The 17105-nt window shown below is 41.7% G+C and overlaps 1 protein-coding gene across 1 annotated transcript; it reads left to right on the forward strand.

The window, feature by feature from the left end:
- Positions 1-2924: 2924 nt before the first annotated feature.
- On the forward strand, positions 2925-6712 carry Gm2016 (predicted gene 2016). Its single transcript, NM_001122662.1, has 2 exons — positions 2925-3115; positions 5138-6712. The coding sequence occupies exon 2, from the start codon at positions 5438-5440 to the stop codon at positions 5870-5872; it is 435 nt and encodes a 144-aa protein (NP_001116134.1). The 5' UTR covers positions 2925-3115; positions 5138-5437; the 3' UTR covers positions 5873-6712.
- The last annotated feature ends 10393 nt before the right edge of the window (positions 6713-17105 follow it).

Below are 17105 nucleotides of genomic sequence, written 5' to 3' on the forward strand. Positions count from 1 at the left end.
ATTCAATTTAATATCCTTGAACTCAGAATTCAGCACCATTTCACTTCCTGGTGCGCCACCCCCTTTAATACTATTTATTTTGTACTTTTCCTTTCTAATCTAGTTATGCATATTCCAAATGTTCTTCATGAGATGTAAGCAGAGAACAAAGACTATGATGGGCATTTCTGAGACCTCCTTTGCCAATGCAATTAATCTGAATTTCTGAATCTTAGTCTCATTCTGGCTTTTCAGACTATGGTAAAGAGTAGCCATACTGTTCACCAAAATGCTACAAAAAAACAAAACAAACAAACAAAAAAACCAGTCTCTAAGCCACATACTGAAGTTCTTCTCTACTGAAATCTCTTGGGCCAGTACTGCACATTTCAGATCACTCTCAGTAACAGAGTCTTCTATATTCCTACTAAGATAGCCCAGTAAGCCCCATTTGAAGCATTCCACTGCTTTCCAAATCCAAAGTCCCCAAATCTACATTCTCCCAAAGAGAAGCATTTTTAGACCTGTCACAGCAATACCCCATTCCCTGGTACCAACTTCTGACTTGGCTGGGGTTTGACTGCCATGAGCAAACACCATAATCAAGGCAACTTCTATAAGGATAACACTTCATTGGGACTGGCTTCAATATTCAGAGGTTCAGTGCATTATTATTAAGGCAGGAACATAGTAGCATCCAGGCAGCAAAGTGCAGGAGGAGCTGACAGTTTTATATCTTCATCTGAAAGCTGCCAGCAGAATACTGACTTCCAGGCAGCTAGAATGAGGGTCTTAAAAACTCCATGATCATGGTGACACATCTACTCTAACAAGACCAGAATTCCGAATACTACAACACCCTGGGCCAATCATATTCAGACCACAAAAGTTGCTGTTGACTGCATCTTTGCAGGCAGAGAATCCAGTCTTTCTCTTTGTGTGGATCTTTTTGGCCCCCACCAGCCAACACCTACAACTTCCTCTAGCACATGTGGTGTTTGTTGTTCTGAGTGTCCTGTGTTGGTCAAACATGCTTTTCCAAGAACCAATGCTAGTGAACTGATAAAAGCTCACTGAAGCTATGCTGTTGGGGTTTGTTGATAATACATCCACCAGTTTTACAGAAATGAATTGCATCGAATTCAAGTCTTCTTGCTTGTGCAGTGAGTACTGCACGGAGTGAGCAACCTCCTCCTCAGCCCTGTCAGCTCACTGCAACTTCCTCACAACTTTGAGTTTCCAGGGTTTAAAACTGAGACAGAGAGAAGTTAGGCCTTCTGAAGGTTTGGTTTGTTCTTTGTATGTTTTGTAAGTTGCTGGGGAGGAGGGGCTGAAACTCAGGTGACTTGCTAAGTTCTAGAGGCAGATGAACTAGGGCACTCATGAAAATCTAGCACAAGGGTATCAAACCCACATCCCACATAATTAAAGGAAAGCATTGCTTGCAGTAAGTCATTTAAAAATAATACATTTTTGGGTTTAAGAGGCCAGTTAAGAGCAATAATTCCTACCATCCACATGGTGGCAGACAAGCATGTGCTACTACAGTACCCAGGGGGTCCAATGCCCTCTTTTAACCTCCATGGTCACCAAGCATGCATGTGGTTACAGATGGACATACACACAAAACATCTTTATATACATATAATAAAATTATAAAATAAGATTTGTTGCACGTAGTGTATGAGTGTGTGGGTTTTTGTTTTTGTGTGCGTTTGTCAACATACCTCAACACCTGTGTGAAGGTCAGAGAACAACCTGAGAGATTCTGTTTCATTCATGTATCTGAGAATACTCCGGTAGTCAAGCATGGCAGCCAGAGTCTTTCCCCACTGTGACAGCAAATCAGCTTTACAGATCTACTCTGTTAATTGTGTTGTAAGTAAAATTGCTGATCTCTATATAACCATAGTCCTATGAGGACAATGAGGGATCATCATGATACAAGCATCCCATATGATATGCCTTTGTGGAAAATGAGCCTTGACTGTAAGAAAACATAGCCATCTCCCCACCCCCACACTTTTTTTTGTTTTATTTTGTTTTTTTTTTTTTTTTTGAGACAGGGTTTCTCTGTATAGCTTTGGTTGTCCTAGAACTCACTTTGTAGACCAGGCTGGACTCAAACTCAGATATCTGCCTGCCTCTGCCTCCTGAGTGCTGGGATTAATGACGAGTACCATCACACCTGACTCCCCTTTTTTTAAAAAATTAATTAATTCATTTATTTTATGTATATGAGTACGCTGTAGTTGTACTGATCGTTTTGAGCCATCATGTGGTTGCTGGGATTTTAATTCAGGACCTCTGCTTACTCTGATTGGATTTGTTTATTGTTATGTCAAATTACATTGTAACTGTCTTCAGATGTGTCACAAGGTAGCGTCAGATGTATTTATAGATGGTTGTGAGCATCTATGTGGATTTTGTGATTTTAACTCAGGACCTTCAAAGGGCATTCAATGCTAAAAACCACTGGCCCATCTCTCCAGCACCATCCCTTTCAATCAACCCTACATCCCAGGTTTTCCTCTATGTGTTTCTGATTTCCCACATTCATTATTTTAACTTTGTCCTCAGTAGCCTGTTTTGTTTTTCATTACCATAGAAAACCAGTAGGCAGTAAGAAGTGTACTTTTTTTTTTTTTGAGACAGGGTTTCTCTGTGTAGCCCTGCCTGTCCTGGAACTCACTTTGTATACCAGGCTGGCCTCGAACTCAGTAATCTACCTGCCTCTGCTTCCAGAGTACTGGGATTAAAGGCGTGGGCCACCACGCCCAGCTAAGAAGTGTCCTTTTGTTTGTTTGTTTGGTGTGGTGATTGAATTATTCTTGGAGCAAGGTGTGGTATTATTGGGAGGTGTGGCCTTTTTGGATTAGAGGTGTGTCATTGTAGAGACGGGGCTTTAGGGAAATGTATATATACTCAAGCTCTGCTCAGGCTGAGACAGAGTAGTCTCATCTTGCTGCCTTCACTTTGGGAGACATAGGCAAGAGGACATCCGATCTAGGACAATCTGTTCTGTAGAAAGATTTCCAGGACAGCCTCGTGTACACAGAAAAACCCTATCCCAGAAGGAAACAATCATCGTTCTATCATCTCTTAGTCCTTCGTCAAAGAAGATGGTACTCACCAGGTAGGTCATGGATTTGGGTTCTGGTTATGGAAAGTTCTGGGAGAACATATATTTTCAATTTTTCTTTGAGGATTGTTTAAGCTAGGGAGCAGAGGAAACCTGGCCACAACCATGTCTAGAACCTCTTGTGGCCTTCCTTGGTGACTAGGCTACTCAGAAACTGGGGTCTTTCATGAGGTTCCTTGCCTGCCTTCTTACCTCTCTCCTTCCTTCTCTGCAAGGAAGCAAGTCCCTCTTGCTTTGGAGTGTGTGTGGGATTTCACTAGCTGCCTTGACATCCCTTGGTGGGTTGTAACCTGGAATTGTAAAGCAGATAACCCCTCCTTCTGGAAATTGTGTCTTGCTGGAGTATTTTAACAGCAGCACAGAAATGAAACTGGAACCAACAGGTGATGTTTACTAGTGTGGTCCTAGCCTTGGTCCAGAAAAGTAAGAGTGAGTTATGCTAAGTGTTAGGGGTAGCAAATATTCAAAGCTTCTTTAGGCACTATGATATAGGTTAATAGGATTATGAGGGGAAAGGTAGAATTTGAAATGGATGCACACAAGAAAAATACCAGGGGTGCAGAGTGTGTCTTGTGCTCACCATAGCATGGCCACAAGTAAATTCTCAAAAAGGCTGGGCTTGGAGAATACAAAGATTCAGTTAGCTTTCATTTGTATGTTTTTGAATGTCATTTGTAAAAACTAGCAGATATGGGGTGGAGAAACAGCTCAGTTGTTCAAAGCATTGGCTGTTCTTGCAGAGGACCTGCTTTGGTTCCAGACACTATCTCTAGTATCTGATCCCAAAGGAAAAGTTGGTTTTCTCCAAGGGGGGTCTCACTATGTACAGAACCACACTTAAGGGAAAGCCCCATACCCAGAAGGAGATGGCCAACAGAAAATGAACTCAATAGTGTTTCTGGGGATGTTGTTGTTGTGAATTTGTTTTGTACTATTCTGGCTGGTTGGTTTGTTACTAAGCCTTTCTCACATCTTAAGGAGATGGAGATGAACTTTCTGGTGGGCCTTTGCTTTTCTGTTTTCACTGGATGCACCATGACTTCAAGTACTTATCATATGTGCCTATGTCAACTGCTTTCATGTGTTATTTTGTGTCCCAAAGTGGATCTAAGCAACATAACCTGTGACTTTCTTCAATTTTTCATTCTTCTGTGAACCGAAAAAAAATTTTTTTAAGAGTAATTTATATCTATGACCATACTCTACCTGTCTTAGACCCAAGAACCTAAAGAGGGCTTCAGTACCCATTACACATAGTTGTGAAAAACTGGTTCTTGGGAATAGAATGTATGACCTCTGAAAGAATAGTGAATGCTTTCAAGCATTGAGCAATCTTTCCAGTCCTGAAATTGTTTTTATTATGCTCCAAGCATGTCCATTTAAAGTGCCGTGGTACGTATTTTCAGTGTTCTTGTGATATATTAAAGGTCTGAACACCAATGAACTTGAAATCTTGTGTAATCAAAACTAGTTAAAAATGTATTAAAATGGTATCTGAATCTACTAAGTGTTCTATGAAGTCTTAGACTGCTTTTTAAATATAGAACCACATTCCTCAGAGTGATAGATTCAATTTTTTTATTAAGCTATACAATTCATCCACCTAGGAGGAAGAGCAGTATGAACAAACAGAAACCCCAGAGCTCCCTGAGACTGAACTAAAAATGAAAGAAAACACATGGAAGGACTCATGGCTCTAGCTGCATATGTAGTAGAGGATAGCCTAGTCAGTCATCAATTGGAGGAGAGGCCCTTGGTCCTGTGAAGGTTCTATGCTCCAGTATAAGGGAATGCATTGGGCAGTAAGCAAGAGTGGGTGGCTTAGGGAGCAGCAGGAGTGTAGAGAATAGGGGGGTTTTGGAGGGGAAACTAGGAAAGGGGATAACATTTGAAATGTAAATACAGAAAATATCTAATTAAAAAAAGCTATACAATTCAATGTTGTGTGCAGAAATATTGATAAAAAATTATTTTCCAAATAGATTTCCAACGAAAACTTTTAATTTTTTTTAAAAGGTCAATGCAGGAACTACAAAAGTAAAGGAGTCCTGCTGTATTTTGTCACTACTAGGGAGACTACACCTTCCTGAGCACCAGGCCAGAAGCCGAAGTACTATTTTGTAACTCTCAGAAGACAGGACTCTGGAACATTTTGTGGTTTGTGGATCTTCTATACTTATATGAGTTGCTTTCAGATCTACCACTGTTAGATACTTCCTGGTACCCATCCTAAGAGTATAGTAGCTCTTGGAACTGAGTCACAGCCACTGTCTGCCAGGAGTCCCTCACCCGACTCCTGTGGTTGCCTTTTCCATCATGCCAAAGAATAAAGGCAAAGGAGGCAAAAACAGGCGCAGAGGTAAAAATGAAAATGAATCTGAGAAAAGAGAGTTGGTGTTTAAAGAATATGGGCAAGAGTATGCTCAGGTGACCAAAATGCTGGGATGTGGACGGTTGGAAGCAATGTGTTTTGATGGTGTAAGGAGGCTGTGCCACATAAGAGGGAAGTTGAGAAAAAAGGTTTGGATAAATACCTCAGACATTATATTGATTGGTCTAAGAGACTATCAAGATAACAAAGCTGATGTAATCTTAAAGTACAATCCAGATGAAGCAAGAAGTCTGAAGGCCTATGGAGAACTTCCAGAACATGCCAAAATCAATGAAATGGACACATTTGGTGCTAGGGATGATGATGAAATCGTGTTTGATGATATTGGAGAGGATGATGAAGACATTGATGATATCTAACATAATCTAAGCATGCTATATTCCAAGTTCTCTGAAGATTCCTCAACACAATTGGCATCTTGACATTCAGCTGTTAAGTAAAACTTCATTTGGCCTGCGTTTGTCTTGTTAATGCAAACTGATGACTTTTATGTTTTGAAGTATTATATTTCTTTGAAAACCTAAGATGTTGAGTTATCTAACTTAAGTGACAAGTTAACACTTTGTGCTTATGGGTATAATTGAACTCAGGACACAGCAGTGTGCACTGTTAAGGGACTGCCATTTCATTTGTGACCTTTCATTTCTGGCCCTGGTTGTATACACTTGTTTGATCCTTTAAGTTCTTTCCACCCATAAATTGTTGCATCTTACATTGCAGTTTAAAGTTAGATCGGTAGCAATTTTGAGTTTTAAAAATTAGGAATTGCAGAAATTCAATGCTTAGAGGAGATGATAATTTCCTGTGTTTACAAATATAACAGTGGCAATGTTTAGATAGAATCCTATAAGGCATACTCAAAAAAGAATGAAAATAAACGAGAGAAGTCAATCTCTTCTGATTAATGCATAGAGACATTTTCAAGGCAGGTTAAGGCTGTTAAGAGCACATAAAGTAATGTTTACTTTGTAAAGTTTGTGTTAAGCCATTGTCAATAAGTTACCTTCTGTATTGAGGCTTTGGAAAATGAATTACTGTGTATTGAGTAAAGTTAGTTACATAATTGTACAAGCAAGCTAAGCTTTCATTAAACTAAGCTTAGGTTAATGTAAAAGGACCCACAGCTTAATGTAAATGAGGTTCCTGTTTTCTGAATGGAGGAGTCCAGAAACAGAGACACATTAAAAATATGTTGGTATATAAACATTTTTTTCTTTTTAATATGTTCATTATATATCTGGTGTATAATGAAAATAAATGATTACATGATTTCTGAAAAAGAAAAAGATCAATTCATTCTGATGGTCTCTGCTGTCAAACCAGGAGGGAACTCCCCAACACAAGCCTGAAAGCACTATGACCACAAATGTCTGCTATGCTACCAGGATGTTTTTGAAGAATGCAGGTCTATTCCCAAACCATCTTCTTACTCAGGATGGGTTGTAGATCTCATCCTCACCAATACCATACGACACTCACAAGAGAATGCTCCTTACTCTGATAATTCACCATCTGAATCTGTATCAGGCCTGTACCAATTCTCACTTCTTATAGAGTTGACTTTCTAGGATTGAGTTCAATATAGCTCATGTATCTGTATGGAAATTTACCACCTTTTTTCAACCATTCCGATCTTTCCTACCCCTTCATTTTATTTGGGGGGCTGGGGGGGAGGTTGACAGGGTTTCTCTGTATAGCTCTGGCTGTCCTGGAACTCACTTTGTAGACTAGGCTGGGTCAAACTCAGTAATCTGCCTGACTCTGCCTCCCGAGTGCTGGGATTACAGGTTTGTGCCACCACACCTGGCCTTTTTTTTTTTAAAGACTTATTTATTTTATGTATATGAGTACTAAAGCTGCCTTCAGACACACCAGAAGAGGGCATTGGATACTATTATAGGTGGTTATGAGCCACTATGTGTTTGCTGGCAATTGAACTCAGGACTTTTGGAAGAGCAGTCAGTGCTCTTAACCTCCAAGCCATCTCTCCAGCCCCCTTTCCTACCTGTTCTACTTCATTCCTTTCTTTTTGTCAAGACTTATTTTATTGATGTATATTTGTATGGGCTTTATGTATTCAGGTGCCTACAGAAGATGGAAGATACCATTAGCCCTAGAGCCATAGTGGCAGGCAATTATGAGCTCTTTTAAAGTGTCCAAACTATTCATTAATTTAATTGAGTAATTAAACTAACCTTGAGATACCATATCTGAAAAGTGAATTGAAAATATTCAAAAGTTTTTCTAGTACAAAAATTAAATGCTTTAGTTATAAATGAGCTCTATCAATATACACAAACTATATACTTCAGACAGTCACAAAAGTGTGAGCAGAAGGCTTAGCAAAAGACATTTAATACAATTAGTTTTCAACAACCCCTTGGTCGTCCATATCTACAAAGAAACTCAATCAAAACCCACCCAAATTCCACATCACATAAAAACACATACTTACTAGAATTTTTAGCAAGTATGGTTTGGGAATTTATTTTTATTGTTGTTGTTTGTTTGTTTGTTTTTTAAAAAGGCTCCCAGGGCAAGTGATTTACAGTTTAACTGCCCCTGTGAACTGATCTGGACATGGTCCAGAATTGGGACCTCTGGCTATATACAGATGCTAGAGATTTAGATCTATTTGAAGAATCATGTTTCTGGCACTTCTCAGGCACAGGAGACCGACTACCAGAAAGGGACTTGCTCGGTCTGGGGCTCCCGCTTGGGCTCGGCTCTGGTTAGGCTCCGATCGAGCTCCGGCTCCAGCTCGAGCTCCTTGATCAAGCAGCAAGCACTCTCACATGCAAAGAAATCTCTCCAGTCCTTGTTACTATTCTAACACCGAGACACCATGACCAAGGCAATCTACAGATGAAGCACTTCATTAGGGCATTGCCTACAGTTTCAGAGGGTGAGTTCCTGATCATAATTGTGGGGAGCAAAGCACTAGGTAAATAGGCATGGCACTAAAACAGTAGCTGAGACTTACATCCTGCTCTAAAAACCAGAGGCAGAGAGTGAGAGACTGGACATGGAGTGGGCTTTTGAAAGTAACCTCAGCCTCTCCCCGAAGATCCAGCAATACCTCTCCTGGGCATATACCCAGAAGAAGTTCAAACTGGTACTAAGAACACATGCTCCACTATGTTCATAGCAGCCTTATTTATAATAGCCAGAAGCTGGAAAGAACCCAGATGTCCCTCAAGAGAAGAATGGATACAGAAAATGTGGTACATTTACACAATGGAGTACTACTCAGCTATTAAAAACAATGGATTTATGAAATTCTTTGACAAATGGGTGTATCTGGAGGATATCATTCTTAGTGAGATAACCCAATCACAAAAGAAGTCATTAGATATGCATTCACTGATAAGTGGATATTAGCCCAGAAACATAGAACACCCAAGATACAATTTGCAAAACACAAGAAAATCAAAATGAGGGAAGACCAATGAGTGGATACTTCATTCCTCCTTAGAATAGGGAACAAAATAACCCTGAAAGGAGTTGCAGAGACAAGGTGTGGAGCTAAGACTAAAGGATGGACTATCCAGAGACTACCCCACCTGGGGATCCACCCCATAATCAGCCCCCAAACCCAGACACTATTGCATATGCCAGAAAGGTTTTGCTGAAGGGACCCTGTTATAGCTGTCTCATATGAGGCTATGCCAGTGCCTGGCAAATACAGAAGTGGATTGTCACAGTCATCTATAAGTTGGAACACAGGGCCCCCAATGGAGAAGCTAGAGAAAGCACCCAAGGAGCTGAAGGGGTTTGCAAGCCTATAGGTGGAAGAACAATATGAACTAGCCATTACCCCCTGAGCTTTTATCTCTAGCTGCATATGTAGCAGAAAATGGCCTAGGCGGCCATCACTGGGAAGAGAGGTGTTACCTCCTTCAAGCCTAGCTAGGCTGGCCTCAGACCATCAACCTCTGAGGTGGAGCCACCTGCTGTGCTGCTTCTCATCACTCTCCTTTGATGTGCCACTACCTGCTACCTGCTTGACATGGAACCAGTTCTCCAAGATTTTCTGGAGTTAGCACTGAACTGTGATATTCGCAATTTCCTACTAAAAGTCTGATCTGACAACTTCAAAGGAACTTTGCATGATTGGGAATGGGTCTCCCCTATTCCTTATAAAGTGTCTTCAACAACATTAAATTGGAGTCTTGATCAGAATACAGTCTTGACTCTATTTCTCTCTTTACCCGCCTAGATTTCCTCTTTTCTTTCACTTCCAAGAAGCATCCTAGGCTCGAACCCAGACATGAGAGCTGCAGGTCGGCCCCAACAGAGAGGCTCCTTGGTATTGCAAACTTTATATGCCCTAGTTCAGGGGAATGCCAGGGCCACGAAGTTGGAGTGGGTGGGTAGGGGAGCAGGGTGGGTGGAGGGTATAGGGAACTTTCAGGATTGTATTTGAAATGTATATAAAGAAAATATCTAATAAAAGAAAGTCTCAATTAAAAAAAAACAAAAGAAAGAAAGAAAGAAAGAAAGAAAGGAAGGAAGGAAGGAAGAAAGAAAGAAAGAAAGAAAGAAAGAAAGAAAGAAAGAAAGAAAGAGAGAAAGTGTCTTAGTTAGGGTTTTACTGCTGTGAGCAGACACCATGACCAAGGCAAGTCTTATAAAAAACAACATTTAATTGGGGCTGGCTTACAGGTTCAGAGGTTCAGTCCATTGTCATCAAGGTGGGAGCATGTCAGTATCCAGGCAGGCATGGCGCAGGAGGAGCTGAGAGTTCTATGTCTTCATCCAAAGGCTGCTAGCGGAAGACTGACTTCCAGGCAACTAGGGTGAGGATCTTATACCCACACCCACAGTGACACACCCATTCCAACCAGGTCACACCTATTCCAACAAGGCCACATCTTCAGATGGTGCCACTCCCTGGTCCAAGGAAATACAAACCATCACATTCCACTCCCTGGTCCTCATAGACTTGTTCAAAAACATGAGTCTATGGGGGCCATACTTAAACATAGCATAATGCAAAATGCATTTAGTCCAATTTTCAAAGTCCTCATAGTCTATAGCAGTCGCAACAATGTTAAAAGTCCAAAGTTCAAGGTTTCTTCTGAGATTTATTCAACTTAATTAACTGTAATCCCCAAAGCAAGGCAGAAAACCAGCTGGGCAAACTCCAAACTCTGCATCTCCATGGCTGATGTCAAAGCGGTCTTCAGATCTCCACTCCTTTTTTCATCTTTGTTGACTGCAACAAACTGCTTTCTCCTGGGCTGGTTCCACTCCCTGTTAGCAGCTTTCCTCAGCATGTATTCCATGGCTCTGGCATCTTTAACATCTTTGAGTCTCCATGGCAATTTCAATGTTACAGCTTCTTGTTTCGGTGTCTGGGATTCCAATTGATCTTTTGGAATCCTCCTAAGGGCTGGCACCACTTTTCCAGCTCTGCCCTCTGTAGCACTCTATGCTCACGTTGATCCACTCAACTACAGCTGCTGTTCTTGATGATCATCCCATGGTACTGATATCTCCAATACACTGGGGTGTTCCACTCCAACTAGGCTTCACCAATAGCCTTTCATAGGCTCTCTTCAGGGTGCCAAGCCTCAAATCCTTTGCATGGCCCCTCCAGTCCTGGGCCATCAACTAAAGCTGAGGCTTCACCTTCTCCAATGGCCTACCCTGGCCTCTCACAGTGCTAAGCCTCAGCTTCTCTCCATGATCCCTTCATTCATTCACAAGCAGTACCACCTTAGTGACTCTTACACATTAGCATGTCCAGCCGCAGCATGAGGTACAACCTTGGGTATCTCTGGAACACAGCTTCTTTGTGCTCCCAGAAAACAATTTCCAGAAGATTTCACCTCAACGATGCTGGTCTCTTCTTAATCACCGCTAATTCCTTAGCTCCAGCTAACCAGCATCAATTTTCCCAGTAGTTCCTTCCATTCTTAACTCTAGAGCCAGAGCCACATGGCTGAAGCTGCCGAGTTCTGCTGCTTACAGGAACTAGAACATGATCCCCTTGTACTATTACATTATCACTAGCTCTATGTTTTCTAAATCCTTCACTGCCTAAGCTTGGCTATCCTGGTTCTTGCTCTGTAGATTGACCTAGAATGCAGAGATCAGCATGCTTGTTTCATGGGATTAAAGGTGTGTACCATCATGCCTGGATCTAATTAAGCTGGGTAGAATCTTGCCCCAAGGTCCCACTCCCTTAATCTTTTATCTCCTAGAACACAAGATTTTGCTCCATTTCACTTCCTGGTACTCCTTTAATACTCAAACCATATATTTTATATTTTTCCTTTCTAAGCTTGCTATGCTTGTTCAAACTTCTCTTCATAAGACTTAACCAGAGAACAAAATCTCTGCTGGGCTTTTTGAAACTTCTTTTGTCAATGGAACTAATCCAAGTCTCTTCACCTTAGCCTCAGGCAAATTGCTCAGACAAGGGCAAAAAGTAGCCACATTCTTCACCAAAATACCACAAAACCAGTCTCTTTGCCACATTCTGAAATTCTCCTTTGAAATCTCTTGGGCCAGGTCAACACAGTTCAAATCACTCCCAGCAACAAAGTCTTCCATATTCCTACTAGGATGACCCATTAAGCCCCATTTAAAGCATTCCACTGCTTTCCAAATCCAAAGTCCCAAATTCCACATTCTTTCAAATAAAAGCATGGTCAGGCCTATCACAGCAATACCCCAGTCCCTGGTACCAACTTCTGTCTTAGTCAGGGTTTTACTGCTGTGAACAGACACCATGACCAAGGCAAGTCTAATAAAAACAACATTTAATTGGGGCTGGCTTACAGGTGCAGAGGTTCAGTCCATTATCATCAAGGCGGAAGCATGGAAGCATCCAGACAGGCATGGCCCAGGCAGAGCTGAGAGTTCTACATCTTCATCCAAAGGCTGCTAGTGGAAGACTGACTTCCAGGCAACTGGGTTGAGGGTCTTAAGCCCACACCCACAGTGACACATATACTCCAACCAGGTCACACCTATTCCAACAAGACCACACCTCCAAATGGTGCCACTCCCTGGTCCAAGGAAATACAAACCATCACAGAAAGAAAGAAAGAAAGAAAGAAAGAAAGAAAGAAAGAAAGAAAGAAAGAAAGAAAGGAAGAAAGAAAGGAAGTCCCAAAGCTCACCCTCAATGACACACTTCTTCCAACAAGGCCATACTTCCTAATCCTTCCTAAACAATCTACCAACTGAAAACCAAACATTCAAATTGATGAGCCTACGAGGGGTAGGGAGGCCCTCTCATTCAAATCACCAGATTAGCCCTGTTTTCCTAGCCCAGCATATGTAAAGTAAGGTCAGAAGAACACCTGAACAGTAATCAGTCTTTGTGCCATTTCTAAAAGCAGATTGTTAGACCTCACCCTATGTACACTGAAAAACCAGGTGGGCTGTAAGATTCCATCTGTGATTAAAATACTGGGTGATTTTACTCAAAAGCTCAAGTTAGCAAATGTTCTTCTTTACCTACATCCCAAATGTACTCAGACTTAAGAATAGTACAGGCATCCACTCCACTTTAGTATTCACTTGATTATTGATAAATGCTGCTAGAGGGAGAAGCACGTGGAAGCTAGATTGTTAGAGCTTAATCAAAAGCATAGCTTAATGGTTAAATCCATCTCCAAATCTCTTGGATGCCTATCAGGACAAAGGTAGATTTTATGACCACTCCTATGATTTTATGAGGAATGCTCTCTTACAGGCTCATATGTCAAACACCTGGGCCCCAGCTGCTGGCAATGTTTTGGGAGGTTCTAAAAAATGTCAAGAGATGGAACATAGTTGGAAAAAGCAAGACTTTGAAGGTTGGACTGGTCCTGGCCAATCTCTCATTCTCACTTCCTGTCCACCAAGAGAGGAGCAGCCTCTGCCACATGCTCCTCTGTTCATCATGCTCTCTCTGTCCAAGAGCATAGGATGACAAATCACCCTGATGTGAAACTATGAGTAAAATAAATTCCTCCTCATCTAGTTGATATCACACAATATAACAATGAGAAAAAGAGCTATTATGATACAGCCTGTCATGGATTTAATATGAATGGTTCTATTGGCTTATATATTTGAATAAGTGGTCCTTAGATAGTAGTGACACTTGAGAAAGACCTTGGAGATGTAGCCTTGTTGAAGGAAGTATGTCTTTGGGGGTGGACTCCGGATTTCAAATGCTTAAGCTAGGCCCAGTGTCTCTCTCTTCCTGCTACCTCCCAATTTGAATGTACAACTCTCAGCCCTCTCTCCATAACCATGTCTGCCTCCATGCTGCCATGTTCCTTTCATGATGAAAATGGACTGGACCTCTGAACTGTAAGCCAGTCCCAGTTAAATATTTTCCTTTATAAAAGTTGCCGTGGTCATGGCAGCATGGAACCATAAGATACAGTCATTCCTCTAAGACCTCAAGACCAAATCAGAGGTAAACACAATGACTCAACTATCAGAGTAATTCTCTCCCCCTGGTAGGTGCCTGTGTTGGGTGGCTGGTTGGTTGGTTAATCGTCTGGTTGGTTGACTAATTTGAGACAGAGTCTATGTAGCCCTAGCTGGCCAGGATCTCACTAGGTAGACAAGGTTGGCCCCAAACTCACCACCACCTTCCGGCTCCCTGAGTTGATTCATAATGTGGAAACTTAAATCCAACTATTTGCTTCTGTGCTCTCAGCTATCCAAAGATCTCAGCTCACTCATGAAGTGTCTTAACAGATCAGCCTTCCAGATATCCAAAAGACTTTTGGCCCTTCCTCCCTACCTTCTACTCACTCTATTTCAAGTTGCTAATTTCCACCATACCAAAAGATGCACACGTAGAGAAAGTACTTGCAGCTTTGTGTGCTACCCTACCTCTGAGGCAACTATTGTCAACTCTATTCAAACCCCAAACAACCAAAAAGAACATGCAAAGTAATGGGCCAGGCCAAATATGATCCCCAGGATGTCACATCCAGACTGTAGTCAAACACACCATAGGTCATCCAAAAACTTTACTAACTGAATTAATCAATAAATGGATCAACTATACCCCATGAGACCTGGTAGAACCATGAACATCACAGTTTCTCTAGATGAATATACCTTGGGCCTCCAACTCAATAGCCATTGTGCTCCCATGAATCCCACACTGACTCCCAATCTGCGCTCCTCTGAACCCCACCCTCCTGCTGTAGCATCCTCCACAGCAGCTCCTAATGGACTGCATGCACTCTGCTCTACCCTTGACACTAGTTCTGCATATATCAAAGGGACAGGGAGGGAACCCCATTTCCAAATATCCTCCATAATAAAAGTGGTAGTGATTGAAATCCATAAAATCTCTGATATAAGAGCCCAACTGTGTCTACATAGATTGGAGTTTGAGTTTTCCATAAGGTGTCAGAGCCTTAAACATGCAGATGAGCTGCCTCCCTCTGGGTATGTTAAAAGGCCTGTTATGTGTAAAATATGTCTGCCAATGAAAACTACCTTTCATTATTAAAGCTTCTGCTAATGAGTCACCTGCCCTGTTCTGTGTCCTTGCCTTGCCTTTCACCTGAGTTACCTCTGAAGCCACACCTCTTACATGAGGTCTGAGCCTACCAAGAACCTAAAACCTCATCACTAGGGAATATGATTAGCAATAAGTAACCTTTAGAGTTCCTCCCCACACGTGGGGTCTGGTGGCACACACCTTTAATCCCACCACAGAGCACACTCACCTTGTTACTAATCCACATGGAGCAGTAAGATGAGGTATCAAGTGTCATCCTCTCAGGTATAAATGAGGACACTGAGGCACTCGAGGCACTGAGAAGGTGAGAGCTCAGGCCAGGGTGGCTCAGCTAGCAAAGTGGCTGGCAGGGAGTGATGTGGACAGGCTTTCCCATTGTAAGGGGAAGGCTTTTTTGTTGTTGTTATTGTCGTTGTTGTTAAGATATATTTTAGCCTGTGTGTGCATGTGACAATGTGTGTCTGTGTCTCTGTATATATAAATCTGTTTGTGTCTTTGTGTCTAATCTGTGTGTAGCTGGGTGTGTGTGCCTGCTTGTCTGTGTACATCTCTGTGTGTGTGGCTGCGTATTTCTCTTTTTGTTATGTCTATGTGAGCATGTGTGAATGTTTGTATGTATCAATATCTGTGTGTCTGTCTGTGTATCTGTATCGGTGCTTGAGTCAGCAGACAAAGCAAGCCATGAGGAGCACACCAGTAAGCAGCATGCCTCCATGGCCTCTGTATTGGCTCCTGCCTCCAGGTTTCTGGCTTGAGCTCCCAACTGAATGGTTAATGAACACTTTCCTCCACAGATTGTTTCTGCTCATGGTGTTTTATCACAGCAATGGAAACTAAACTAAGACACTATCCCTGTATATAACTACCCTGTTACCCCTACATTCTCTGATACTCAATCTAGCTCCTTATAGCACATTATCAGACAAACAATTAGGACTTGAAATAACTTAAATTATCTCTTCAATTGGTGTTATCTGTATGCTGCTATACTATAAAATGTAGGACAGCAAGGGTTTGGATTCACAGTGCCTGTCTTGATAGAGTTTTATTGTTTTGAAGGTACATTATAACTAGAAAAATCTTACAAAGGCAAACATTTAAATGGGGCTGGCTTACAGTTTCAGAGGTTTAGTCCATTATCATTTTTATTATGGCAGGAAGCATGGCAGCATGCAGGCAGATATGTTGCTGGAGAAGTAGCTGAGAGTTGTATATTTTTATCTGAAGGCAGCCAGGAGAGTATCTTCCACATTGGGAATAACTTTAGTGTGTATATATAAGACCTCAAAGCCCACTTCCACTGTGACATACTTCCTCCACAGAGCGCACACATACTCTAATAAGGCCACACCTACTCTAATAAGACCACACCTACCTCCTAATAATGCTTTCTTCCTATGGGCCCAGCATTCAAACACATGAGTCTATGGGGTCCAAACCTATTAAAACCAACACTGTGACTGACGTATAATCAGTATTCCATATGAAGGTAGGATGTTAACAAGAGACCAAGTCTCTGTCCTTGAGGATGGAGAGCATCAATTGGCTAAAGTGGGGAAGGAAAGTGATAAATGAAGAAATGTCAGGATAGTTGTGTCCTGTACTGAACCCTAGGAATGACAGAAGCAGAAGTGAAACAAAGAGAAGCTGAGCAGAATCACTGATTCCTTCTTTGGACAGCATTGTCAGAAAAGAAATCCCAACCTGACAAGTAAGAAAGTCAGCCATTGTAGTAGAGAAGGGGCTAAGAATAATCTAGGTTGCTGAAATTGCAATGTAAAGACCCCAGGTTAAAGCTTAGCATGGTGAGGAAACAGAAAGGCACCTGGAGTAACTGAGGCAAAGACACTTGTGTGCAAGAAGGTGCAGGTGCCAAGCTAGACTACACCACATAGAGTTCGAAGGGATTAGATTTTAATAAGAGCATAAGAGGAATCCATTAGAGAGCTGTAAACCAGGAGGGGTATGACCAGAGAAGCTCATTAGAAAATGCAGCTAAGCAACCAACGCCAGGAAGGGAACATTTCCAAATCTTTCCAAGGCCCAGCTGTGTTTCTGCAGCAGGAGGACATGAAGCTGGTGATTGCTTATTTAGAATT

This window comes from Mus musculus, chromosome 12 (genome assembly GCF_000001635.26).
Source record: "Mus musculus strain C57BL/6J chromosome 12, GRCm38.p6 C57BL/6J".
In the NCBI taxonomy this organism is placed as follows: Eukaryota; Metazoa; Chordata; class Mammalia; order Rodentia; family Muridae; genus Mus; species Mus musculus.